Below are 27,008 nucleotides of genomic sequence, written 5' to 3' on the forward strand. Positions count from 1 at the left end.
GGTGCCATCTCGTAACTTAAATATAATTCAAATTAGTAATAAATTATAGAGAGTGATAGGCTCTCAGTGCCACAGGCACTTCACATAGCTGAGCCAAAGACTGAACCTTGCATGATCAATCTAATTACTTTCTCATTGCCACACAAGTTTAATACCGCCTTTGATACTATTGACTAACTGCTGATTGACAACATTGAGTGAAGGTGCCTGTTTGTGATCCAAATTGACACACTGATAATGGAAGCTCAGAACTCAACTCCTAAATCCCTGTAAGCTCCTTTGACCATTTTTTGCTCTTACGGACAGGACAGACAGCTGCTCTTTCAGCCTCTCTCGCTCACTCACTATCTCTATTTGATGCATGTTTTCTTATAAAGTTCCATTTTTACTGATATTGCTATGAACAATGTTCACCTGACTTTTTCTCTGTGTCTACCCACCTAAACTCCAAATGCAATCTCCTTACATCATCATTGTTGAAACTCACAACAAGGGGTGGAATTTTCCCAGGCGAGGGAGCGACCAGTTTGTGTACAAGGAGTTAAGTTGCATAAAAATGATGTCGGGTCAGGATCACAAAGTCATCCTGTCCTATTGCAGGCTTCACTGTGGCAGGTTTGAAGGACCCATGGCAAAACCTTGTGTAGCTGTTAGATATATAAACATTATAGTAGATACTTAACTGATTGGTGATTGTGAGGCAAGGGTGTGAAAGGGTAATTGTTGAGGCTAAGTATGGGTTGACTGCTTGGATGGGGGAATGTAAAGCGCCTGGGGAGAGAGAGGGGAATGAATGGACCTGCGGGGTGTATTGCCCTGAGGAGTGCGGCGCAGGAGAATGCTGGGAAAGTCATGGAGTGGAGCTTGACACCTGAAAGCTTTACATACACAACTCTCCTGACCCCCCCCCCCCCCCCCCCCCCCGGACATCATTTAAATTCACTGACCCCAGGTTGGATGGACCATGTTTCTTTTATTTTAAATCTTTTATTGGCATTTTCAACATTATGTACATTGACGTTCGTGTTTATTTATTGTACAGTGTAATGCAAAAAAGCATTTGTCTTACTGTACTTTATTTACAGATTGCTGCCATCTATTTTGGCATGTCCGCCCCCCGTCCCGCACCCCCCCCCCCCAGCCCCCCTTTCTCTCACCCCTCCCCATCTCCCCCCTCCCACACCCCTCTTGCTATCCTCCTTGGTCGATACGGGGAGGTTTCCCCTTTTTTGTTGGTGGATGAGTGGTGGGTTCCCCCATCCCCCGTGTTGTCCCTCTTTTCCCACTCAGATTCTCTGCCCCATTACCCCCCTCCTCTCCACTGGGTTGTGCGTGCCTGCCGTTGCTTCTTGTCTTTTGTTTTATTTTCCCTCTCTAATCATTCCAGGTCTCCCTCAATTGGTTGTTGCAGGCCTCAAACAGGTTTTGGAACAGACCGACAAATTGCCGCCATGCAGTAAGGAAGCCTTCCTCCGAACATCAAGGAACATCAAGGAAGCAGCTTATGCTACGTCAAGAGCATAACAAAACATTCTCCAGGTGGAGAGATTCCGAAAGGTCAGCGAGCCAGTCTGCAGCTGTGGGTTGTGCTGATCGCCAGCCGAGCAGGATTCTCCGGCGTGCGATTAGGGAAGCGAAAGCAAGGGGGTCGGCCCTCTTCCCCATGTGTAACTCAGGCTACTCTGATACCCCGAAGATTGCCACATTTGGGAATGAATTCACTCTCACCCCCACAATCTTGGACATTGCCTCAGAGAAGTCTATCCAGAACCCAGCCAGTTTGGGACAAACCCAGAATGGATTATGTTTCTGATGCCACTTCCTCAGACACTTACATCCAAACGTGCTTGGTTGGAGAGACTTTGCTCTTCCTCCAGTCTTCTGGAGAGCTTCACCTCACTTCAGCCCCTCAAATCCTGGTGCAGAATCTCCAGCTGAGACTGGCCTGGAGAGACCTGGGGAGCAGCCTTCCCAGGTCTCTTTTCCATTTCTGTGGATTGCTGCAGCCTCAAAAATCCGAGTGCTGGTGATTTTTTCTTACCTATGCCAGATTCCCTTTAATTAGAAATCCTTGCTTTAACTAAATGTACCTGTCATCCCACCCGCCCTCCTACATTGGGAGGAGGACCTGTAGGGGAGATGTGAATGCCATGGTCGAGTTAAAACTTTCCGGCAATACCTGCTCCCCTATCTTTTGGGCTGAAGACTATCATTGGTTCCACATTAGACCAGGTACTAAGTTGGGAGAATTCCACCCATAGGGTGAAACTTTCCAATAATGAGGTTAAGTGCAGAGATGGGCAGTTTTGGCGGTGCCAGCCCTGATGGAGGGAATGGCGGGAACTCGCGCCCGGTTGGGCGCTTTGACATTCCATAATTATGCACAGGCAGGTATTGTGCTGAAACAGCTGGCGTGCCCAGAGCTGATTTGTCTGCCCGCTGTCAGCTGTTGGGTTGGAAGGTCGGGTTGCCTTATTTAAACACCAGTCCAACACATACGTCTCACTCTCTCCAGCCCACCTGTCTTCGTGAGACTGTCACAGATGTCTGGCAACCAGAAAAACAAGGCCCGCAGCCTCAAGAAGAAGACAGCATCCCGTTTCACCTTTGACAAGGGGTCATCTGGACTCGAAACGTTAGCTCTTTTCTCTCCCTACATATGCTGCCAGACCTGCTGAGATTTTCCAGCATTTTCTCTTTGGACCCCATTTCACCCACCAGGACTTCGAGATCTGGATCAGAGGAGTGCGGGCGCACAGGTATGTCCTGTATCCCAGGGATGGGTCCAGGAAGCATGCCAACCTTACGTCTCCAGGCCGTCACAGAGAAGATCAACGTGGCTGATTTCCAATTTGCGCATACATTTCCTGCCTGAAGTAGTTTGCTGGAACCTGACTGGATTGTGTAGTGGATGTTTGGAAAATGAAATCTTAAGTGATTCTTGGGTACTGAGAGAAAAAATAAAAATGGCTGGATTAGAATCCTGGATGGCCCATTGATTTCTGGATCAAAATGATCAAAATACACCAAGTCCCAATTTCCAAGATTTTTCAAAATTCTTTTTTTTAAAAATATTTTTATTAAGGTATTTGAACATTTTTGTAATAACAATATTTTTTTAAAAATTGTTTTTATTAAAGCTTTTTTCAACCAGAATTTTTACATAACAAAAAAATAAATGAAAAATATTTAACAAAACTAGGTGGCCGTTATCATTATACAAAACTCAAATATACATTAAATAGACAATTCCCCCCACCTGAACCCCCCTCCCCCCACAACTCCCCCCACCCCCAGTTGCTGCTGCTGCTGACATTTTACTGCTCCCCTAGAAAGTCAAGGAAAGGTTGCCACCGCCTGGAGAACCCCAGCAAGGACCCTCTCAAGGCGAATTGTATTTGCTCCAGGCTGAGGAACCCAGCCATATCACTAACCCAGGTCTGCACGCTCGGGGGTTTCGAGTCCCTCCACATCAGCAAGATCCGTCTCCGGGCTACCAGGGAGGCAAAGGCCAACACTTCGGCCTCTTTCACTTCCTGCACGCCCGGATCCTCCGACACCCCAAAGATCGCTATTGTTGGACTCTGCTTCACCCACGTGTCCAAAATCCTGGACATAGCCCTCGCAAAGCCCTGCCAGAATTCTTTAAGCGCCGGGCATACCCAAAACATATGAACATGGTCCGTCGGACTCCCTGCACATCTCGCCCTGTCCTCTACCCCAAAGAACTTGCTCATTCTCGCTGTTGTCATGTGAGCCCGGTGCAGTACCTTAAATTGGTAATAATAATATTAACAATGACATCAACATGGTACAATAAACATTTCCCCCCCATCCCAATCTTCACACACCCCAACCATAAAACAACAATCCAGCCCCCCCCCCCCCCCCCCCCCCCCCCCACCCCTTGGAGTACTGCATCTGCCGAAATTTTAATTTTCCCCCGAGAGAGTCGACGAACGGCTGCCACTTCCGGATGAACCCAACCATTGACCCTCTTAAGGCAAACTTTATCTTCTTGAGACTGAGAAACCCAGCCATGTCACTAAGCCAGGTCTCTATACTTGGGGGCTTCGAGTTCCTCCACATTAACAAGATCCATCTCCGGGCTATCAGGGAGGCAAAAGCCAAGACGTCGACCTCTTTCGCCCCCTGAACTCCCGGCTCTTCCAACACTCCAAAGGTTGCTACCTCCGGACTTGCACCACCTGTGTTTTTAGTACCTTGAACATTGCCTCCACAAAACCCTGCCAAAACCCCCTAAGCTTCGGGCATGCCCAAAACATGTGGACATGATTTGCTGGGCTTCCCACGCACCTCACACACCTGTCCTCTACCCCGATAAACTTGGTCATCCTAGCCATTGTCATGTGTGCCTGGTGGACTACCTTAAATTGTATCAGGCTAAGCCTGGCACATGATGAGGAGATATTAAACCTGTTTAGGGCATCCGTCCATAGACCTGCCTCTGTCCTCTGAGCTCGGCCTCCCACTTGTCCTTAAGCTCCTACACCAGAGTTTCCTCCGCCTCCGAAAGCGCCTGGTAAATAGCTGAAACCTTCCCCCCTCCCACGCAGATACTGCAACTACTCTATCCTGTATCCCCCATGGCGGCAGCATCGGAAAGGCCGGAACCTGCTTTCTCAGGAAGTCTCCCACCTGTAAATACCTAAATCCGTTCCCTGCTGGCAATCCAAATTTATCCTCCAAGGCTTTCAAGCTGGGAAAGCTACCATCTATAAATAGATCCCCCATCCTTCTAATTCCTGCCCTTTGCCATCTCCGGAACCCGCCATCTAGCCTACCCGGTACAAACCGATGGTTATTATAAATCGGGGTACAAATCGATGCTCCCCCCATTCTCTTATATCTCCTCCATTGCCCCCAGATTATCAGATCCGCCACCACCGCTAGGCTTGTGGAGTATCGGGCCGGCAAGAACGGAAGAGGTGCCTTTATCAGTGCTCCCAAACTGGTGTCTTTGCATGAAGCCGCCTCCATCCACTCCCACACCGACCCCTCCCCCATCCTAATCATGGCTATATTACCCGCCAGTAGTAATTGCAGAAGTTCGGCAGTGCCAACACCCCCCCACACCCCCCCCCCCCCCCCCCCCCCCCCCCCCCCCCCCCCCCCCCCACTACCCACTTTCTAATCATGGCTACATTAGCCTCCCAGTAGTAGTTGCAGACTCGGCAGTGCTAACCCACCCTCCCTCCGACTCCGCTCAAGCAACACTTTCTTTACTTGCGGCGTTTTACCCGCCCACGCAAAGCCCAAAATAACCTTATTCACACGCTTGAAAAAGGCCTTTGGGATGAAGATGGGGAGGCACTGAAAGACAAACAGAAATCTGAGGAGGACCGTCATTTTCACGGTCTGTACCCTCCCCGCCAGTGATAGTGGGAGCATGTCCCATCTCTTAAAGTCCCCTTCCATTTATTCTACGAGCCGGGATAGGTTTAACTTGTGCAGTGCCTCCCATTCCCGGGCCACCTGGATTCCCAGATATCAAAAGCTCTTCCCTCCCATTCTAAGCAGCAGCTCTCCTACTCTCTTCTCCTGTCCTCTTGCCTGGATCGTGAAAATTTCGCTTTTCCCCATGTTCAATTTATACCCCGCCAAATTGCCAAATTCCCCCAGGATTCGCATTACTTCCCCACCCCCTCCAACGGGCCTGAAATATATAAGAGCAGGTCATCTGTGTAAAGCGAGACCCGGTGCTCCACCCTCTCCTGAACCAGCCCTTTCCAGTTCCTAGGGACTCTTAACGCCATGGCCAATGGCTCTATGACCAGAGCAAACAGTAGTGGGGAGAGGGGGCACCCTTGCTTTGTTCCTCGGTGTAGTTTAAAATACCCCGGCCTCAGCCGGTTCATACGCACACTCGCTACTGGTGCCTGATAGAGCAACCATGCACAGTCAATAAAGCCGTCATGAAACCCAAACCTACCCAGCGCCTCCCACAGGTCCTCCACCTCCTCTCCTTCTGAGGGCATCATAATAACATTCAAAAGCCTTCGAACATTGACCTTGAGTTGCCTGCCCTTAACAAATCCCGTCTGGTCTTCCCCTATCATCCCCGGGACACAGTCTATCCTCGTGGCTAGTATCTTAGCCAGCAGTTTGGCGTCCACATTCAGTAGAGAAATTGGCCTGTGTGACCCGCATAACTCCGAATCCTTCTCTCGTTTCAGGATTAATAAAACAGTGGCTTGTGACATTGTTGGGGGGAGGATTCCCTTCTCTCTTGCTTCATTAAATGTCCTCACCAGGAGTGGGCTCAATATTTCTGAAAACTTCTTATAGAATTCCATCGGGTAACCATCAGGCCCCGGGGCCTTGCCGGACTGCATGCTCTCCAGCCTTTTGATTATTTCCTCAGTCTCAATTGGGGCTCCCAGTCCTTCCACCAGATCCTCATCTACCCTCGGAAAACTCAACTGATCCAAAAACTGCCTCATCCCCTGCACCCCAACCGGGGGTTCCGACTCATATAATATACTATAAAAGTCCTTAAACACCTCATTCACCCCTGCTGGGTCCAGGACAGTATTCCAGCCTCTACTCTTTACTTTACCTATCTCCCTGGCCGCCTCCCTTTACTGAGCTGGTGCACCAACATTCTGCTAGCCTTTTCCCCGTACTCATCGATCGCCCCCCCTTGCCTTCCTCAACTGTTCCACCGCTTTCCCTGTGCTCAACAGCCCAAACTCCACCTGTAACCTCCACCGCTCCCTCAGTAGCCCGCATCCGGGGCCTCCGAGTATCTCATGTCCACCTGGAATATCTCCTCCATTAACCTGTCCCTCTCAGCCCGTTCTGCCTTTTCTCTGTGGGCCCATATCGAGATTAATTCCCCTCTTCAAAGCTTCCCAAACCGTCGCTTGCAGAGACCTCCCCCGTATCATTTGTTTTCAGGTATTTCTGGATGGACTTGTTAACCCACCCACAGATCGCTTCGCCCGCTAGCAACCCCACATCCAGTCTCCACAGCGGGCGATGCCCTCTCTCCACACTAACCTGCAGATCCATCCAATGCGGGGCATGATCTGACACTGCGATTGCCGAGTACTCAGTATCCACCACCTTCGGTATTAGCGGCCTGCCCAGAACAAAAAAGTAAATACGAGAGTATACCTTGTGGACATGTGAGAAAAAGGAAAACTCCTTTGTCCTTGGCCGTGCAAACCCCCATGGGGCTACTCCCCCCATCTGTTCCATAAAACCCTTCAATTCCTTTGCTGCCGCCGGCCTCCTCCCTGTCTTGGATTTTGACCGGTCCAATTCCGGATCAACGATTGTGTTAAAGTCTCCTCCCATGATCAGGTTATGTTACTCTAAGTCTGGGATCTTACCTAACACCCGCCTCATAAATTCCACATCGTCCCAATGTGGAGCATATATGTTCACGAGTACCACCTGCACCCCCTCCAACTTCCCACTCACCATTATGTACCTACCGCCCTTGAGAATTTTCAAAATCTACCATTATAATTTCATATGTAGCAAAGATTGATTACTGAGCACCATCTAGTGGTGGAATTATACTGTGGCTTATGAATACATGGACCTATTCCTATACTGTAAAAGCATAATAATATTATAAATAACATTAAAAAAATATTTAGATGAACACTTGAAATGCCATAGAACACAAGGCTATGGGCCAAATGCTGGGAAATAGGATTAGCATAGATAGATGGCCGGTGCAGACATGATGGACTGAAGGGCCTCTTTCCGTGCTGTAAAACTTCCATGGCTCTATGACTACAGTAGTACAACATGAATTTACAAAGTTAAGAACATGGGAAATAAGAGCAAGCGTAGACTGTACAGCCCCTCAATACGGTATGATCATGGTTGATCTCCACTCCCAACTCCATGTTTTTTCCTTCACCCCTATATCCCTGAATTTCCCAAGAGACCAAACATCTGTCCATACCAATCATGAATATACTCAACAATGGAGTACCACAACCCTCTAGGGTAGAGAGTTCAAAAGAGTTACAATCCTCGAAATGAAGATATTTCTCTTCATCTCAGGCCTTAATGATCGATTCTTTCTGAAAATGTGTCCCCATGATCCAGATTCCTCAGCCAGAGGAAAGAAAACTCTTAGTGTCTGTCATCTACCCAGGCTCCCATTTTAGGAAAACCCTGTCATCCTAGGAAGCAATCTGATGAATCTTTATTACACTATCTCTAATGCAAATGTAACGTTCCTCAGATATGGAGATCTGAACTATTTTTTAAAAAAAATAATTTTTATTCAAATTTTCAACAAATTTTAACCAACAACACGGAAAAAAAAGAGAAAAAACAGTAACCCCCCCACAAATATAGAAGCAATAAATTAACAAAAATAATAATTAAATAACATGGAAAGAAATACACATACCCAGTAAAGAACCCCCCCCCCCCCCCCCCAACCCCCTCCCGGGGTTGCTGCTGAAATTGACCACCCCCTAATGCTCCACCAGGAAGTCTAGAAACGGCTGCCACCGCCAGAAGAACCCTGACCCCCTTAGGGCAAACTTGACCCTCTCCAGTTTAATGAACCCAGCCATATCGTTGATCCAGGATTCCACGCTCGGGGGCCAAGCATCCTTCCACTACAAAAGAATCCTGCGCCGGGCTACCAGGGACGCAAAGGCCAGAATACCGGCCTCTTTCGCCTCCTGCACTCCTGGCTCCGATGCCACCCCAAAAATTGCGAGCCCCCAACCCGGTTCAACCATGGAACCAACCACCCTTGACAACGTCTCCGCGACGCCCCTCCAAAAGCCCTCCAGCGCAGGGCACACCCAAAACATGTGGGTGTGGTTTGCCGGGCTCCCCGAACACCTGACACACCTGTCCTCTCCCCCAAAGAACCGGCTCAGCCTTGTCCCAGTCATGTGCGCCCTATGCAGCACCTTTAGTTGAATCAAACTAAGCCTCGCGCAGCAGGAGGAGGAATTCACCCTCGCCAGGGCATCTGCCCACGTTCCCTCATCAATCTCCTCTCCCAGCTCCTCCTCCCACTTATCTTTCAGCTCCTCCACCGAGGCCTCCTCCCCCTCCTGCATCACTTGGTAGACTGCCGAGGTCCTCCCCTCACCGACCCACGTCCCCGAGAGCACCCTGTCCTGAACCCCCCTTGGCAGCAACAGTGGAAACTCCGCCACCTGCTGCCTGAAAAATGCCCAAATCTGCATGTATCTAAAGGTGTTCCCTGGGGGGAGGCCCAACCTTCCCTCCAACACCTCCAAGGTCGCAAACTTCCCGTCGAGAAAGAAGCCCCCCATCCGCCTGATACCTGCCCTGTGCCAGCTCAAAAATCCTCCGTCCGTGGTACAAACCGGTGGTTCCCCCGTATCGGGGACCAAATTGAAGCCTTCACCTCCCCCCTATGCCGCTTCCACTGCCCCCAAATCTTGAAGGTAGCCACCACCACCGGACTCGTCGTATACCTTGTTGGGGGGAACGGCAACGGCGCCATCACCAGCGCCTCCATGCTCGTGCCCACACAGGATGCCACCTCCATCCTTTTCCAAGCAGTCCCCTCGCCCTCCATCACCCACCTACGTATCATCGCCACATTGGTGGCCCAGTTGTACCCACAATGGTTGGGCAACGCCAACCTCCCCACATCCTTACTCCGCTCCAGGAACACCCTCCTCACCCTTGGGGTCTTCTGTGCCCACACAAACCCCATAATACTCTATTGACCCTCCTGAAGAAAGCCTTCGGAATCATGATAGGGAGGCACTGGAAGAGGAACAAGAACCTCGGGAGGACCGTCATTTTGACAGACTGGACCCTGCCCACTAAGGAGAGTGGCAACACATCCCACCTCCTAAACACCTCCTCCATCTGCTCCACCAGCTTCGTAAAGTTGAGCCTGTGCAGGGTCCCCCAGCTCCTGGCTATCTGGACCCCCAGGTACCTGAAACTCCTCACCGCCCTTTTCAGTGGGAGCTCCCCAATCCCTCTCTCCTGGTCCCCCGGATGCACCACGAACAGCTCACTCTTCCCCACGTTGAGCTTATACACGGAGAAGCCCCTGAACTCCTCAAGCGTCCTCATCACCTCCGGCATCTCCCCCACAGGGTCTGCCACGTACAACAATAAATCATCCGTGTATAACGACAGCCGATGCTCCCCCCCCCCTCCCCCCCCCACTCCCCACACGGTCACTATAAAGCCAGAGGGCACTAGTTTTCCCGCTCATTCGGGATGCAGCCTCTGAGACAGACAGAGCCCGCAGTCAGTAGCACAAACATCTACCATGTGCTAGAAGTATAGGCTGGTCAGGTTAGCCATAGGTCTTCAGTCAACCTAACATAGTGTCGACCCACAGTGCAAGTATGTTTAACAGCTCATAGTTAAATAAAAATGGAGTTGTACTTTAACAAGTGTTGGTAGCCTGTCTTTCTTACTGCTCTGATAAACGCAGTCCTCACAGACCCAGCATACCCAACACATCAGTGGGGACTGATGTAATCAATTTGCAGATTTGTCCAGGGGCATTCTACGGGTTGGGTGTGTCTTAATTGTCTCTTCTTTGCATAATATTCTGGATTGCTCTGAGCATAAATGAGGCAATTCTCACCATAATGTGTGACATCGCTTTTCAAGTCAGGCCACCAACACAAAGGTCTTAAATGGGTAATGGTGGAGTCTATTCCCTGATGTCCGTGTCCGTCATGGAATTTGTAGATTAACTGGTTTCTGTCTTGGGAGAGGACTCTGTATTGCGAGTGTGCTCTTCCATTTATCATAGGGGGCTGGGTACCTGTTTAAGTCTGCTTTCTGGGCTTGGGATAAATCTTCAATTTTGGTTTGGGAAACCTGGATGGAATGCACCTGTTCGCCTTCGGGTGATTGCTGCTTATTTGCCTTGCGATTATTGGGTGGGTAGGTGCGGTGATGGCTCTTTACTTTAATGATGCCATATGTGCGGCCGGTGGCTTCTTTAAGAATGTGTTTCAGTCAAGGGGCAGAGGGTAGGGGTTTTCCGTTGGAGGATACAAAGCCTCGAGATTCCCATAGGGGGACAAATTCTGTTAAACTGTTGCAGACATACAAGCTGTCTGAGTGTTTTTCTCGCAGGCATTGGAAAAGTGTGCGGGTGATTATCTACATAAGCTATGGCTGCGAGTTCTGCTGCTTGCGAACCTAAGTGGCCAGGCAATCTTAAAGAGACCTCTTCTAGTGGGCATCCCTGTGAATCCTCCATATAAATCCTGCGTGATTCTTATAGACCCAGTGATTCTTATACAATCCTCAACAGTGGAGGAGCCATCTCCATACATTCTTACTGTGTCCCCTGTGTCTTGGGAATTTTGTGTTTCACAGCTTACACGTGGTTGTAGTGTCTTGGGAACAAAGAGTCCTGTGTGGGGGTTTGGCTACAATTATCTGGCATTCATGTGGGTCCCTGCGTATTGCAAATTGTCTGCCAAAAATGTGTGGGTCTTGGTGCATTTCACCAAGATATCCCTGCCTTGTAGTAAGAGTGTTCAGCGAGCTGCTCTGGCGTCCAGCAGAGGGCAGCAGAGCAGAGCTTCTGATTGGCTGTTCCGGGGAGATTTGCATACGTGCAGTGCGGTCAGCGTAAGTTGAAGGTGCACCTGCATCAGTGACCCGAGGAGTTCGACGGAAGGCGAGCATCCAGCAGAGGGCAGCAGAGCAGAGCTTCTGATTGGCTGTTCCGGGGAGATTTGCATACGTGCAGTGCGGTCAGCGTAAGTTGAAGGTGGTTTGTGAAGGGGCTGTTCTCGAGTGACAGCTTTACCCGAAACACTACTTACGTAGTGTCTCCCACCCATCCTCCGCCTCTAACCAAAAAAAAAGTTCTGTCGGTTGGATTGCTAAACTAACAAGTTTTTTATTTTTATTTTTCAGTAGTTGGGAAGTTAGTTCAGTGGGAATGGAGGCTAGGGCAGTTGACTGTTCCTCCTGCAGAATGTGGGAGGAAAGGGTCACCTCTTGTGTCCCTTCTGACTACATCTGCGGGAAGTGCACCCAACTCCAGCCCCTCGAGAGCCGCGTTAGGGAGCTGGAGCTGGATGAACTTCGGATCATTCTGGAGGCGGAGGAGGTTATTGAGAGGAGTTATAGGGAGGTAGTCACACCTCAGGTAAAAGAAGAAGGTAGATGGGTTACTGTCAGGGGAGGGAGAGGGAACCGGCAGGCAGTGCAGGGATCCCCTGTGGTCGTTCCCCTCTATAACAAGTATACCGTTTTGGATACTGTTGCGGGGGACGACTTACCAGGCGTAAGCAATAGGGCACAGGTCTCTGGCACAGAGTCTGTCCCTGTTGCTCAGAAGGGAAGGGAGAAGAGGAACAGAGCACTTGTCATTGGGGACTCCATATTTAGAGGAACAGACAGGAGGTTCTGTGGGAACGAAAGAGACTCACAGTTGGTGTGTTGCCTCCCAGGTGCCAGGGTTCGTGATGTCTCTGATCGTGTTTTTGGGATCCTTAAGGGGGAGGGGGAGCAGCCCCAAGTCGTGGTCCACATAGGTACCAACGACATAGGTAGGAAGAGAGATGGGGATTTGAGACAGAAATTCAGGGAGCTAGGGTGGAAGCTGAGAGCTAGAACAAACAGAGTTGTTATCTCTGGGTTGTTACCCGTGCCACGTGCTAGCGAAGTGAGAAATAAGGAGAGAGAGGAGTTGAACACGTGGCTACAGGGATGGTGCAGGAGGGAGGGTTTTGGTTTCCTGGATAATTGGGGCTCATTCTGGGGTAGGTGGGACCTCCACAAACAGGATGGTCTTCACCTGAACCAGAGGGATACCAATATCCTGGGGGGGAGATTTGCTAGTGCTCTTCGGGGGGGTTTAAACTAATTCAGCAGGGTGATGGGAACCCAGTGTACAGGATGTTGAGAGTAGTGAGGTCAGGGATAGGGTTATAAGTTCGAAAGAGGGCACTGGCAAGCAGGACGCTGGTTTGAAGTGTGTCTACTTCAACGCCAGGAGCATCCGGAATAAGGTGGGTGAGCTTGCAGCATGGGTTGGTACCTGGGATCTCGATGTTGTGGCGATTTCGGAGACATGGGTAGAGCAGGGACAGGAATGGTTGTTGCAGGTTCCAGGATTTAGATGTTTCTGTAAGAACAGAGAAGATGGTAAAAGAGGGGCGGGGGGGGGGGGGGGGGGGGGGGTGTGGCATTGTTAATCAAGGAAAGTATTACGGCGGTAGAAAGGACGCTTGAGGACTCGTCTACTGAGGCAGTATGGGCCGAGGATAGGAACAGTAGAGGAGAGGTCACCCTGTTGGGAGTTGTCTATAGACCTCCGAATAGTTCCAGAGATGTAGAGGAAAGGATTGCAAAGATGATTCTTGACAGGAGCGAGAGTAACAGGGTAGTTGTTATGGGGGACTTTAACTTTCCAAATATTGACTGGAAATACTATAGTTCGAGTACTATAGATGGGTCAGTTTTTGTGCAGTGTGTGCAGGAGGGTTTTCTGATACAGTATGTAGACAGGCCAACAAGGGGCGAGGCCACATTGGATTTGGTACTGGGTAATGAACCCGGCCAGGTGTTAGATTTAGATGTAGGTGAGCACTTTGGTGATAGTGATCACAACTCGGTTATGTTTACTTTAGCAATGGGCAGGGATAGGTATATACCGCAAGGCAAGAATTATAGCTGGGGGAAAGGCAATTATGATGCTATTCGGCAAGATTTAGGATGTACAGGATGGGGAAGGAAACTGCAGGGGATGGGTACAATCGAAATGTGGAGCTTTTTCAAGGAACAGCTACTGCGTGTCCTTGATAAGTATGTACCTGTCAGGCAGGGAGGAAGTTGTCGAGCAAGGGAACCGTGGTTTACTAAGGAAGTTGAAGCACTTGTCAAGAGGAAGAAGAAGACTTATGTTAGGATGAGACATGAAGGCTCAGTTAGGGCACTTGAGAGTTACAAGTTAGCCAGGAAGGACCTAAAGGGAGAGTTAAGAAGAGCGAGGAGAGGACACGAAAAGTCGTTGGCGGATAGGATCAAGGAAAACCCTAAGGCTTTCTATAGGTATATCAGGAACAAAAGAATGACTAGAGTAAGATTAGGGTCAATCAAGGATAGTAGTGGAAAGTTGTGTGTGGAATCAGAGGAGATAGGGGAAGCATTAAATGGATATTTTTCATCAGTGTTTACACTGGAGAAAGACAATGTTGTTGAGGAGAACACTCAGGTTCAGTCGACCAGGCTTGATGGAATTGAGGTTCAAAAGGAGGAGGTGTTAGCAATTTTAGAAAATGTCAAAATAGATAAGTCCCCTGGGCCAGATGGGATTTATCCTAGGATTTTCTGGGAAGCCAGGGAGGAGATTGCAGAGCCTTTGTCCTTGATCTTTATGTCGTCTTTGTCGACAGGAATAGTGCCGGAAGACTGGAGGATAGCAAATGTCGTCCCCTTGTTCAAGAAGGGGAGTAGAGACAACCCTGGTAATTATAGACCTGTGAGCCTTACTTCGGTTGTGGGTAAAATGTTGGAAAAGGTTATAAGAGATAGGGTTTATAACCATCTTGAAAAGAACAAGTTGATTAGCGATACTCAACACGGTTTTGTGAAGGGTAGGTCATGCCTCACAAACCTTATTGAGTTTTTTGAGAAGGTGACCAAACAGGCGGATCAGGGTAAAGCTGTTGATGTGGTGTATATGGATTTCAGTAAGGCGTTTGATAAGGTTCCCCACGGTAGGCTATTGCAGAAAATAAGGAAGTATGGAATTGAAGGTGATTTAGCGGTTTGGATCAGTAATTGGCTAGCTGAAAGAAGACAGAGGGTGGTTGTTGATGGCAAATGTTCATCCTGGAGTTCAGTTACTAGTGGTGTACCGCAAGGATCTGTTTTGGGGCCACTGCTGTTTGTCATTTTTATAAATGACCTGGAAGAGGGTGTAGAAGGATGGGTTAGTAAATTTGCAGATGACACGAAGGTCGGTGGAGTTGTGGATAGTGCTGAAGGATGTTATAGGATACAGAGGGACATAGATAAGCTGCAGAGCTGGGCTGAGAGGTGGCAGATGGAGTTTAATGCGGAAAAGTGTGAGGTGGTTCACTTTGGAAGGAGTAACAGGAATGCAGAGTACTGGGCTAATGGCAAGATTCTTGGTAGTGTAGATGAACAGAGAGATCTCGGCATCCAGGTACATAAATCCCTGAAAGTTGCCACCCAGGTTAATAGGGCTGTTAAGAAGGCATATGGTGTGCTAGCCTTTATAAGCAGGGGGATTGAGTTTCGGAACCACAAGGTCATGCTGCAGCTGTACATAACTCTGGTGCGGCCGCTCCTGGAGTACTGCGTGCAGTTCTGGTCACCACATTATAGGAAGGATGTGGAAGCTTTGGAAAGGGTTCAGAGGAGATTTACTAGGATGTTGCCTGGTATGGAGGGAAGGTCTTACGAGGAAAGGCTCAGGGAATTGAGGTTGTTTTCGTTAGAGAGGAGAAGGCTGAGAGGTGACTTAATAGAGACATATAAGATAGTCAGAGGGTTAGATAGGGTGGACAGTGAGAGTCTTTTTCCTCGGATGGTGATGACCAACACGAGGGGACATAGCTTTAAATTGAGGGGTGGTAGATATTGGACAGATGTCAGAGGCAGTTTCTTTACTCAGAGAGTAGTAGGGGTGTGGAACGCCCTGCCTGCAACAGTAGTAGACTCGCCAACTTTAAGGGCATGTAAGTGGTCACTGGATAGGCATATGGATGAAAATGGAATAGTGTAGGTCAGATAGGCTTCAGATGGTTTCACAGGTCGGCGCAACATCGAGGGCCGAAGGGCCCGTACTGCGCTGTAGTGTTCTATGTTCTATGATCTGGCTAACTGAACCATCTTTTAATCTGCCATCTAACAGAAGTTGAGGGGGGGTGTGCTCAGTCAAGATCATGACTGGGTTGAGGCCTGTAATATAAGCAAAATACCGAACAGCCCAAAAGACTGCAAGCAAGTGTTGCTTAGAGGCTGAAAATCCTTGTTCTATGGGGTCTAAAACTCTAGAAGCATAGGCTAGCGGTCCTAATTGGTCATGGCGTTCCTGTAGGAGCACTGCTAAGAGGGTTTGGTTGGTGGTTGCTACTTCTATGCCACAGGGCAAGTCAGGGTCGGGAACTCGCAAAGCCTAGGGTGCGTTTTAAATCGTCTATGGCGTCTGTGCGCTGTGGAAGCCAATTCCATGGGGTGTTCTTTTTCAGAAGCTCTGAGAGTGGGGCGGCCTTTATGGCAAAACCATCTATGTAATTCCTACAGTATCCCACTAAACCTAGGAATCAACGAAGTGCACTTACGTTACGGGGCAGGGGCAATTTCACAATGGAGTCAATTCGCTTCTGTTCAATCTCGCATTTGCCATGGGTGATAATGGTGCCTAAATAGAGTACCTTTTCCCTCGGTATCTGTGCCTTTATGGGGTTTATCTTACATATGATGGATTGGAGCAGGGTTAGTAATTCGGCTAACAGAGCCACGTGCTCTTCCTTGGTCTTGGTTTGCAGGAACAAGTCGTCTACATACTGAACAAGGCATTCGGGGTGGGACAATTTAGAGAGACCAGCAGCTAGCTGTCTGTGGAAAATGGAGGGGGGGTTATGGAATGCTTGAGGAAGACACGTCCACGTGTACTATTGGCCTTGAAAAGTGGGAATGGACCAAAAACCATTGCTAATATCCAACACGGTGAAATACTTTGCTTGCACTCCCTATTTAAGCATGGTTGTGGGACTCGTGGCAATGGTGGGGGTTGTTAATGGGGTAACTTTACTTAGTTTGCGATAGTCAATTGTGAGTCGCCAGGAACCATCTGGTTTCTTTATGGGACAAACCGGGGCATTATTAGTGGAAGCTATGAGTCAAATCATTCCTTGTTTTAATAGACTGTAATAGACTGTTAATGACTTTTAAAATTTCGCTCTCAGCCTGCTGTGGAAATCTGCACTGTTTCTGAGGTTTGGGGTCGGGACCTGAAATCATAATTGTTCCTGGAATCTGCCCACAGTCGTGCTTGTGTTGGGCAAAAGCACCTTTGTATGTGGCTAGTACCTGTCTAATGGTGGCGTCTGTGCTAATTGCCGAAGGGTTAAACCAATAGTCCCCTACTGAGCAAATCCTATTTTCGTAATCTCCTACTGAGAACGTGGCGGGGGCTCTATCTGTCTTGGACATTCGCCAGACACACTTTTTTACGGGGTCGAAGGAGAGGTTATAGGAGTTCATGAAATCTATACCAAGGATATGTTCTGTGGTTGGGGGTAGGACGACTAAAACAACAGGGTGTTTAGTGGCTACATTTCCTATCTGGATGGGTATGGGAGATTACAACCCTAAAACAAGCCGAGGTTGTTGTACATATTGGTACTAATGACATAGGCAGGAAGGGGCATGAGGTCCTGCAGCTGCAGTTCCGGGAGCTAGGCAGAAAGTTAAAAGACAGGACCTCTAGGGTTGTAATCTCGGGATCACTCCCTGTGCTACGTGCCAGTGAGGCTAGAAATAGGAAGATAGACCAGCTAAACACGTGGCTAAACAGCTGGTGTAGGAGGGAGGGTTTCCGTTATCTGGACCACTGGGAGCTCTTCCGGGGCAGGTGTGACCTGTATAAGAAGGACGAGTTGCATCTGAACTGGAGAGGAACAAATATCCTGGCTGCGAGGTTTGCTAGTGTCACACGGGACGGTTTAGTATGGCAGGGGGGTGGGCACCGGAGCAATAGGACAGAAGGTGAAAGCATTGAGGGAGAACTAGGGAATAGGGCCAGTATGGCTCTGAGGAAGAGCAGACAGGGAGATGTTGCTGAATACAGCGGGTCTGGTGGCATGAAGTGCATATGTTTTAATGCAAGAAGTATTACGGGTAAGGGCAGATGAACTTAGAGCTTGGATTAGTACTTGGAACTATGATGTTGTTGCCATTACAGAGACCTGGTTGAGGGAAGGACAGGATTGGCAGGTAACAGTTCCAGGATTTAGATGTTTCAGGCGGGATAGAGGGGAATGTAAAAGGGGTGGTGGAGTTGCGCTACTGGTTAGGGAGAATATCACAGCTGTACTACGGGAGGACACCTCAGAGGGCAGTGAGGCTATATGGGTAGAGATCAGGAATAAGAAAGGTGCAGTCACAATGTTGGGGGTTTACTACAAGCCTCCCAAGAGCCAGCGGGAGATAGAGGAGCAGATAGATAGACAGATTTTGGAAAAGAGTAAAAACAACAGGGTTGTTGAGATGGGAGACTTCAACTTCCCCAATATTGACTGGGACTCACTTAGTGCTAGGGGCTTAGACGGGGCAGAGTTTGTAAGGAGCATCCAGGAGGGCTTCTTAAAACAATATGTAGATAGTCCAACTAGGGAAGGGGCTGTACTGGACCTGGTATTGGGGAATGAGCCCGGCCAGACGTTTCAGTAGGGGAGCATTTCGGGACCAGTGACCACAATTCAGTAAGTTTTAAAGTGCTGGTGGACAAGGATAAGAGTGGTCCTCGGGTGAATGTGCTAAATTGGGGGAAGGCTAATTATAACAATATTAGGCAGGAACTGAAGAACCTAGATTGGGGGCAGATATTTGAGGGTAAATCAACATCCGACATGTGGGAGGCTTTCAAGTGTCAGTTGAAAGGAATTCAGGACCACATGTTCCTGTGAGGAAGAAGGATAAATACGGCAAATTTCAGGAACCTTGGATAATGAGAGATATTGTAGGCCTTGTCAAAAAGAAAAAAGAGGCATTTGTCAGGGCTAGAAGGTTGGGAACAGATGAAGCCTGTGTGGAATATAAGGAAAGTAGGAAGGAACTTAAGCAAGGAGTCAGGAGGGCTAGAAGGGGTCATGAAAAGTCATTGGAAAATAGGGTTAAGGAAAATCCCAAGACTCTTTACACATACATAAAAAGCAAGAGGGTAGCCAGGGGAAGGGTTGGCCCACTGAAGGATAGGCAAGGGAATCCATGTGTGGAGCCAAAGGAAATGGGCGAGGTACTAAAAAATACTTTGCATTAGTATTCATCAAAGAGAAGGAATTGGTGGATGTTGAGTCTGGAGAAGGGTGTGTAGATAGCCTGGGTCACATTGAGATCCAAAAAGACGAGATGTTGGGCGTCTTGAAAAATATTAAGGTAGATAAGTCCCCAGGGCTTGATGGGATCTACCTCAGAATACTGAAGGAGGCTAGAGAGGAAATTGCTGAGACCTTGACAAAAATCTTTGGATCCTCACTGTCTTCAGGTGATGTCCCGTAGGGCTGGAGAATAGCCAAAGTTGTTCATTTGTTTAAGAAGGGTAGCAAGGATAATCCAGGCAACTACAGGCCGGTGAGCCTTACGTCAGTGGTAGGGAAATTACTGGCGAGAATTCTTCGAGACAGGATCTACTGCCATTTGGAAGCAAATGGACGTATTAGTGAGAGGCAGCATGGTTTTGTAAAGGGGAGGTCGTGTCTCACTAACTTGATAGAGTTTTTCAAAGAGGTCACAAAGATGATTGATGCAGATAGGGCAGTGGATGTTCTCTATGTGGACTTCAGTAAGGCCTTTGACAAGGTCCCTCATGATAGACTGGTACAAAAGGTGAAGTCACACGGGATCAGGGGTGAGCTGGCAAGGTGGATACAGAACTGGCTAGGTCATAGAAGGCAGAAAGTAGCAATGGAAGGTTGTTTTTCTAATTGGAGGGCTTTGACTAGTGGTGTTCCGCAGGGATCAGTGCTGGGACCTTTGCTGTTCGTAGTATATATAAATGATTTGAAGGAAAATGTAACTGGTCTGATTAGTAAGTTTGCAGACGACACAAAGGTTGGTAGAATTGCGGATAGCACTGAGAACTGAGATACAGCAGGATTTAGATCGTTTGGAGACTTGGGCGGAGAGATGGCAGATGGAGTTTAATCCGGACAAATGTGAGGTAATGCATTTTGGAAGGTCTAATGCAGGTAGGGAATACACAGTGAATGGTAGAACCCTCAAAAGTATTGAAAGTCAGAGAGATCTAGGTGTACAGTCCACAGGTCACTGAAAGGGGCAACACAGGTGGAGAAGGTGGTCAAGAAGGCATACGGTATGCTTGCCTTCATTGGCCGGGACATTGAGTATAAGAATTGGCAAGTCATGTTGCAGCTGTTTGGACCTTAGTTAGGCCACACTTGGAGTATAGTGTTCAATTCTGGTCGCCACACTACCAGAAGGATGTGGAGGCTTTAGAGAGGGTGCAGAAGAGATTTACCAGGATGTTGCCTGGTATGGAGGGCATTAGCTATGAGGAGCGGTTGAATAAACTCCGTTTGTTCTCACTGGAACAACGGAGGTTGAGGGACGACCTGATAGAGGTCGACAAAATTATGAGGGGCATAGACAGAGTTCCCCCAGGGTAGAGGGGTCAATTACTAGGGGGCATAAGTTTAAGGTGCGAGGGGCAAGGTTTAGAGTAGATGTACGAGGCAAGTTTTTTACACAGAGGGTAGTGGGTGCCTGGAACTCGCTGCCGGAGGAGGTGGTGGAAGCAGGGACGATAGTGACATTTAAGGGCATCTTGACAAATACAGGAATAGGATGGGAATAGAGGGATTCGGACCCAGGAAGTGCAGAAGATTGTAGTTTAGTCGGGCAGCATGGTCGACTAAACTTTTCTTTGTTCTTTGTTCTTAGGGGCTGTGACGTATCCCTCTTGCATGTGACCTGTGAATCCACTGAGTGTAATGGCATCTATGGTTGGCCATGGTGTTTTTTGGACCAGGTTTGAAGAGTTTAGTGTGGTTCGGGAACCTCCTGTGTCCCAGAGAAAATTAACTGAATGTCCCCGGACTGTGCCTGTGACTACCGATCTTCCGACATTATCCCAACACATGTCACAGACCCATTTTGGAGACTCTGGACACCGTCAATCTAAGGAGTTATAAGCGAGGTTGGCTGAGCGGGCGTTTACGGTGTGCATGGGGCGAACGTTGCCTTCGAGCTGCCGTGGCTGGCGATCGTGGTCTGACCTATTATTTCTGGGTGGGAGATTGGGCTGTTGGGGTTGTTGATTGTGTGGGGGTTTTGTCTGCAGTCGCGGGCGAAATGTCCTACTTGTCCACAGGTGTAACTTGAACCTCGTGGTGCGTAGGTTGGGACTTGTGCTCTGGGGTGCTGTTCTCGGGGGTAGTGTTCCTCTCTTCTGCCCTCATTTGTCCATGGTTCCTGGCTAGTTCTAACTGGGTACATTGTGGCTGCTACTCCGTCCAGATCCATCTGATCCTGAAGGATCAGATGCCCGAGATAGGCATCTGAGTACCCAAATCTCATTGTGTGGTATCTGCTGGATCATAATTTGCACAAGCCCTTTTACCTGCTTCAGTGGCATGCAAAATTAAAGTATGGGACCATTTAGTGGTTCCTTCGTCATCTCAGCGAGCACGGTTTAAATTTCCATATACTGCCTTCAAATGTATCCAGAGGTGACCGGCAAAGGCTGTCGGGTGTTCCCCTTTCTTCTGTCTGCATTTGTTTAGACCCTCTATCGGATCCCCTTTGTTGTACCCGATAGCGTCTATTATTGCGGCCTTCATTTCCTCTAGGGTTCCTCCTCCTATATTTTGAGCATTTGGCAAAGCTGACTGTACCGACTGGCTGGGGCTCATTACGATCAATTTAACTTCCTCCCTCTCATCTAATCCGTACATAACCTTTTGTTGGCGCACCTCCTCAAAGAAGCTATGCGGGTCTGCAGTGGGCTGAAATGGAGTGATTTAATGCAAGCGTCCCTTAACTGGGTTACCGAAAGTGGGGTGATGCAGGTGATATCTGGACCTGCCTGATCCCTAATCCTTCTTTCTGTAGTGACCAGATTCATGGGTGTCGGGGCAGTTGTGGGGGTTGGTGCGACCTGTGCAGCTGGTGCCTTTCTTTTTGGGATGCGTGACGGTTGCTTTTGACTTTCCGTTCTCTTTACATGCATGTGCGCGCTTTCGTTTAACTCTTCCCAATCTGCCCTCTCTTCTTCATCTGTCTCGTCTGTCCCGAAGGTACACATAAAACCATTCTGAATGGAAAGTAACAACTGGAGCTTATCTATCTTTCGCTTGCATTTAGCGTGGTCAATGGTACTCTGCCTTTGTTCTTTAGTGGACTGGTGGAGCGTTCTTAAAGTTGCTGGTAAATCAGCACATTTTTTTTGTTAACTGGGTGACCTGGTGTTCTGTCTCCTCTCTTACCAAAACTGCGCGCTGTGTGTCTTTTTAAAAAAAATTTAGAGTACCCAATTATTTTTTCCAATTAAGGGGCAATTTAGCGTGGCCAATTCACCTAACCTGCACACCTTTGGGTTGTGGGGGTGAAACCCACGCAGACACGGGGAGAATGTGCAAACTCCACACGAGCAGTGACCCAGGGCCGGGATTCGAACCCGGGTCCTCAGCGCCATAGGCAGCAATGCTAACCATTGTGCCACCGTGCTGCCCTCGCGCTGTGTGTCTTGATAGGCCTTGTCGTACTGGGTTTGGAAGCTGCTACGGTGTACTATGCAAGACTGGTCGGCACGTTTAACATCAGCGATTTCTCTGTCTTTAGCAGCTAACTTCTCCCGGAGTTCCACAATAATTTTCTCGCTTTCCTTACTGTTTCCCTCATTCCCGTCTTCCTTCTCTATTGACTGACTGTGGAGCGTCTCGATGACCTCCTCGATGCCTCGCAACTGTGCCAAGCAGCACACTATTGCCATTGGCTTTCTGAACTTCACTGCGTTTTTCTTGTTGACTTCACATAAATTCTCCCACCAAGTCTGTCCTATCTTTCCTGGACCTGTCTCGGTCTTTGCACAAAAATTCGACCAAATTCGTTTCCCCTTTAAATACTTTCTCAATACATCCTCCCATATGGGGCACTGCTCTGATTTGTCAACTACTGCGACCTCAGGTTGCTGCTGTGGATTCATCATTCTCTCTATCATCTGCGCTGCCAGCTCTTCTCTACTGACAATTTGGAACGGGTGGGGGAATAAGGAGTCGACCGAACAATGGGTACGGCTTACGGCTATATTCCAGTTCACCATCTCTCTAGATTTGCATGCAAGTCTGACGAATTTACCTTACCCTTCCCTGTTAGTTGCACATGAGGTTTAGTGCACACTTCCGAATTCGGTATTTGGTCAATATGAAACTTACTCTTGTGGTTCGTTCTCTTTTCCCAATTTAATTCAAAATTGGGAGATCCCTCGGAGTAACAGAGTCACTTCTAATCGAGATCCCACCACAGTCGCTAATAAATGTTGCCTTTTTACCCTATAGGTGAACTAAAATCTGTTTCTTATGTTGACCAAACAACCACACAACCAGTATGTTAGCTCAAAAACGCAGTTTATTAATGACACAGGACTTGTATCTCTATGCAATAATACACAACTAAGATAACCTTTACTTAACTTTGAGTAACCGTCACTGTGCGAGATAAGGCCTTTATCCGGGTCCACATAGTCGGTTGGAAGTTGTTGGGTTTGTTTCAGCTGGAATCGTCCTTCAGGAAATGGTTGCGGGTCCTTGAACCTGGTTGTTCTGCTACAGTTGGTCGCACACAGGCTGGTCCCAAAAGAGGCCGATCCCTAGTGAGCAGGGCTTTTTATCTTTCGTCTCTTTCGTTCCCTTTTGGGCGGTCCTTACTCCAGGTCCAATGGATCGATAGGGTTTCGATCACCCTCATCGATCTTAGCCAATTAGGGGGCTGATAATTCGATGGCTGGCCGGGTCCCAGGCCACGTAGGCCTTTCCAAATAAGGCGGGGGGGGGGGGGGGGGGTAGCGCCGGTTAGTCTGCTATCATTGATCGTCCTTAATGGGAATGCGGGGAACGTGGTGATCGATCTTTAATGAACTGGGAGTTTCTTACCGGGTCTGGTTTCTTTGCACAATGCACAGAGGCTGTGTACCTGTCTGGATCCCAAATTGACCACAATTCCCACAGTCCTTTGCAGGTGGCCATTTTAAATAGCTACATTCCGTCCTGGTGGATCACAGTCTTGATCCCGTAGTCTACCTTATCAAGTCGGCCACTGGTCAGTCAGTTCAGGCTCCACTCTACTCTGTCCTAGAATTCATTGCATAATTTTACCTAATACCTTATCACATACATTCATTAAATCAATTCACTACTAATGGCTACTTTATATCGAAATGAAAGTCATATAAATTAATTTAACTTAAATTCATACTAAACTGTTGGTTGCTAACTAAACTTTCTATGCTACACTCATGCTGTTGTTTTTACATAAAGAACTTATCTACAACACTAAATCTACACACTTAAACAACAGCACCACATTCTTCTTATCACATTTAATCAGGACAGAGACACAAAGGGTCCATTTATCAGCGGTTGTTACAGTTTTTTTTAATAAGTTGTACATTCTTAATAGAGCTCTATTGGATTCCAAAGAGGGGGGCTCGAACTGTGTATACAGGGGGCCGGGAGGCTTTTGCCTTCCATTTATGGAGTTTGAATGTGAGGACTACTACAGATTACTGCAACCAGGAGGAGGGTCTCTGTTATGTATGAGAGTGGGTTCCATTTTGCAATGCCTTCCCACCAGGTGGGGGTTTCGGTCTCGATCTCTAACAGTTGTTGTGTGGTATCCTGACTGGAGGTGGTCTGTGGGGTGGTGTTCGGGGCTGGTTTAGGTCCTAATCTAATTCTGTGTATTGCCAAATTACCTTTAGTGGGTGTCCCAGGGCAATGTTGTCCGATCCTTATTGTGTTCCCTGCAATTTTCTTTAAACATCCAATTTCGGGGCACCCTTGGTTAGTAAGTTATCACCAAACTTCTGTTCCGGTTGTGCTAATGTAACATTCTGATGTGGTCCCGTTGGGCTTTCTGTAAATTGTCCGTTGGTTATTGCAGCCAAATATGATGCTTTTGCTCTTACGCACCCATAGGGTACCACTCTCACATTCCCCTGCCATCTGGGGGACGGTACCACATTCCGCCCGGCTGTGGAAAATCTTGGGTATCTTGTGCTCGGAGTTCGGAAAGTGTGGCAATTATCCATATGAAAATCATGGGTGCTGGGTTCATCCTGCGGTGTCTGGTTTCCGTGTAATCCTAGGGAATCAACCATAGTATCATGTCCGTATCGTTGGTTAATATCTGTGTGTGTTAGTCTCTCTCTCTTAGTTCCACTTTCCCTTCATTGATTGTCACCATGTGTGACTCCCCCATTTTGTTGTAAAAACAATTGTTGGAGAGGTACTAATCCAAGGGTCTCAACCCAAGTATTCAAGTGTCTCACAGCTTGTGTGGTCGATGCGAGGAGTGGGCAGATGCTTTCTTCGACCATTCTCCATCTTTATTAGCAACCATGGGAGGTTGAGGCTTTGCTTAACCAGCCAAATTTCAGGGCGGCCAGTTTTATAGAGTTTCATCCCAGGGGCTCAGTGGTAGCAGAAGTAATCAACAACCATTGTGTTTTAAGTGTAAATAGCATTTGGAAGTGACCCGAAGGGGTCTGAAGGAATAGAGGAAGAAACAAGGGTTTAGATATGGAGTGGAAAGGAAGATTCAAGACCTGCCCAAAGGCAGCAAAGGGTGTAGTAAACCATTCCAGAGAGCGCGATGAGAAATGTGGGGTGGGTGTGGGCTGCGGGAGAAGGACGGTTGGGATCCCCGGGTATAGCGGGGGTTAGTGCCGTTACTCCACTACCCGAGAGTGGTTGACCAGATAATTTTGGGGCTCTCAGGTACGGCGGGGATCAGTGCCGTGACTCCCTACCTGGGTGACTGGGATGAACAGGCAGAATTTGTAGTCGTATTGTACTGCATTCAACTGCCATTAGTCAGTACACCGCTTCTGACGGTTCAATCAGAAGAGTAGTTATGACTGTATAACCGAGTGTCGGGCCGACATAGATTAAAACCATGTTTTGGAGAGAAGAGAAGGTTAAAGCAAGAAGACGGGCAGGCTCCATCAGAACTTTGGACACGTTAATTCTTAGGTAGTGTCCGTTTCTCATCATCTAGACACCTCCGATATTTGCGTTCATCAGTTCTGTTAAATCATTTCCCAGAAGGGGCACATCGCTTAAATCATTACCTTCTCCTGGTTGCCAGACTCGAGTCTGCAGATTTTGAGCTTTAACCGTGTAGGCCTGTGGACGGTCCGATTCGTCATGTCTTACCAACCTGTAGGAATTGTCATGGTGCCAAAAGGGAGTATCGGGTTGTGGTGTGACGGAGGGTAGTCAAGAACTGGTGTACTGGAAGTGGAAGCAATGTTGCTGGGAGTGGGCGTAGGAGAAGTCGTTGGGCGGGGATGGTCGTACAGGAGGTCGGAAAAAAAATCCAAGTCGTCGTACCGGGGGCTAGGGTAGCTGATGGTGGGGAGATCGCTAGAGATGGTAGTCAAATCCGGGAGGCTCACATCAGAGTCAAGTTCGAGGTTGAAAACTGTGATTATGGGCGGAGTCGAGGGGAGAGTGTCGTCGATGGGGGAGAGGGTTGGAGTGGGCGTCGGGCTGAATCGTCAGTGGGCAGAGCGTCATACTCTACCATACCAAGGCTAAGTGGTGGGCGTGGCTACATTGTGATCCGTAGAGTTTGAGTTGGTTGATGTGGAACCAACCAGTCTTACCGTTGGGGTACGCTATCTTGTACACAGAGGAGCTTACTTTGTCAGAAATGGAGAAGGGGCCTGCAAATGATGGGGATATGAAGGAACTGGAGTTGTACACCGAGATCATAACTTGCTGGCCGACTGTGTACTCTACGGGTGAACCTTTTTGTCGAAGCTGGCCTTACTCTGCTTCTTTATAGTGCCTAGTCGGACAGCAGCAGCTAATTGTGCCGCTTTAATGTTCCCTGTGACCTGTTGCATTGCTTTTTCGTGGGTGAGCGCAGTTTCTGCGGGATTTGCCAAATCAAGCCCTAATAAATATTCAATGCCTTTCATGGGTCTCCCTGTCATAAGAATGTGGGGGGGAGGGGGGGGGGTGAAACCTGTGGAACTGGAAACTGTGTTCCTGATAATCATGAGAGCAAAGGGTAGTACCGTGTCCCAA

At 48.4% G+C, this 27,008-nt stretch overlaps 1 protein-coding gene across 1 annotated transcript in view; it reads left to right on the top strand.

Moving 5' to 3' along the window:
• The first annotated feature begins 2,543 nt into the window (after positions 1–2,543).
• The window catches only part of LOC119972147 (zinc transporter 8-like), an 89,947-nt gene continuing 65,482 nt past the window's right edge, over positions 2,544–27,008 (top strand). Inside the window, exon 1 of the mRNA XM_038808476.1 lies at positions 2,544–2,635. Coding sequence (XP_038664404.1) covers positions 2,544–2,635 — 92 coding nt within the window. The remainder of the gene's footprint in view (positions 2,636–27,008) is intronic.

Source organism: Scyliorhinus canicula, chromosome 10, assembly GCF_902713615.1.
Source record: "Scyliorhinus canicula chromosome 10, sScyCan1.1, whole genome shotgun sequence".
Lineage (NCBI taxonomy): Eukaryota > Metazoa > Chordata > Chondrichthyes > Carcharhiniformes > Scyliorhinidae > Scyliorhinus > Scyliorhinus canicula.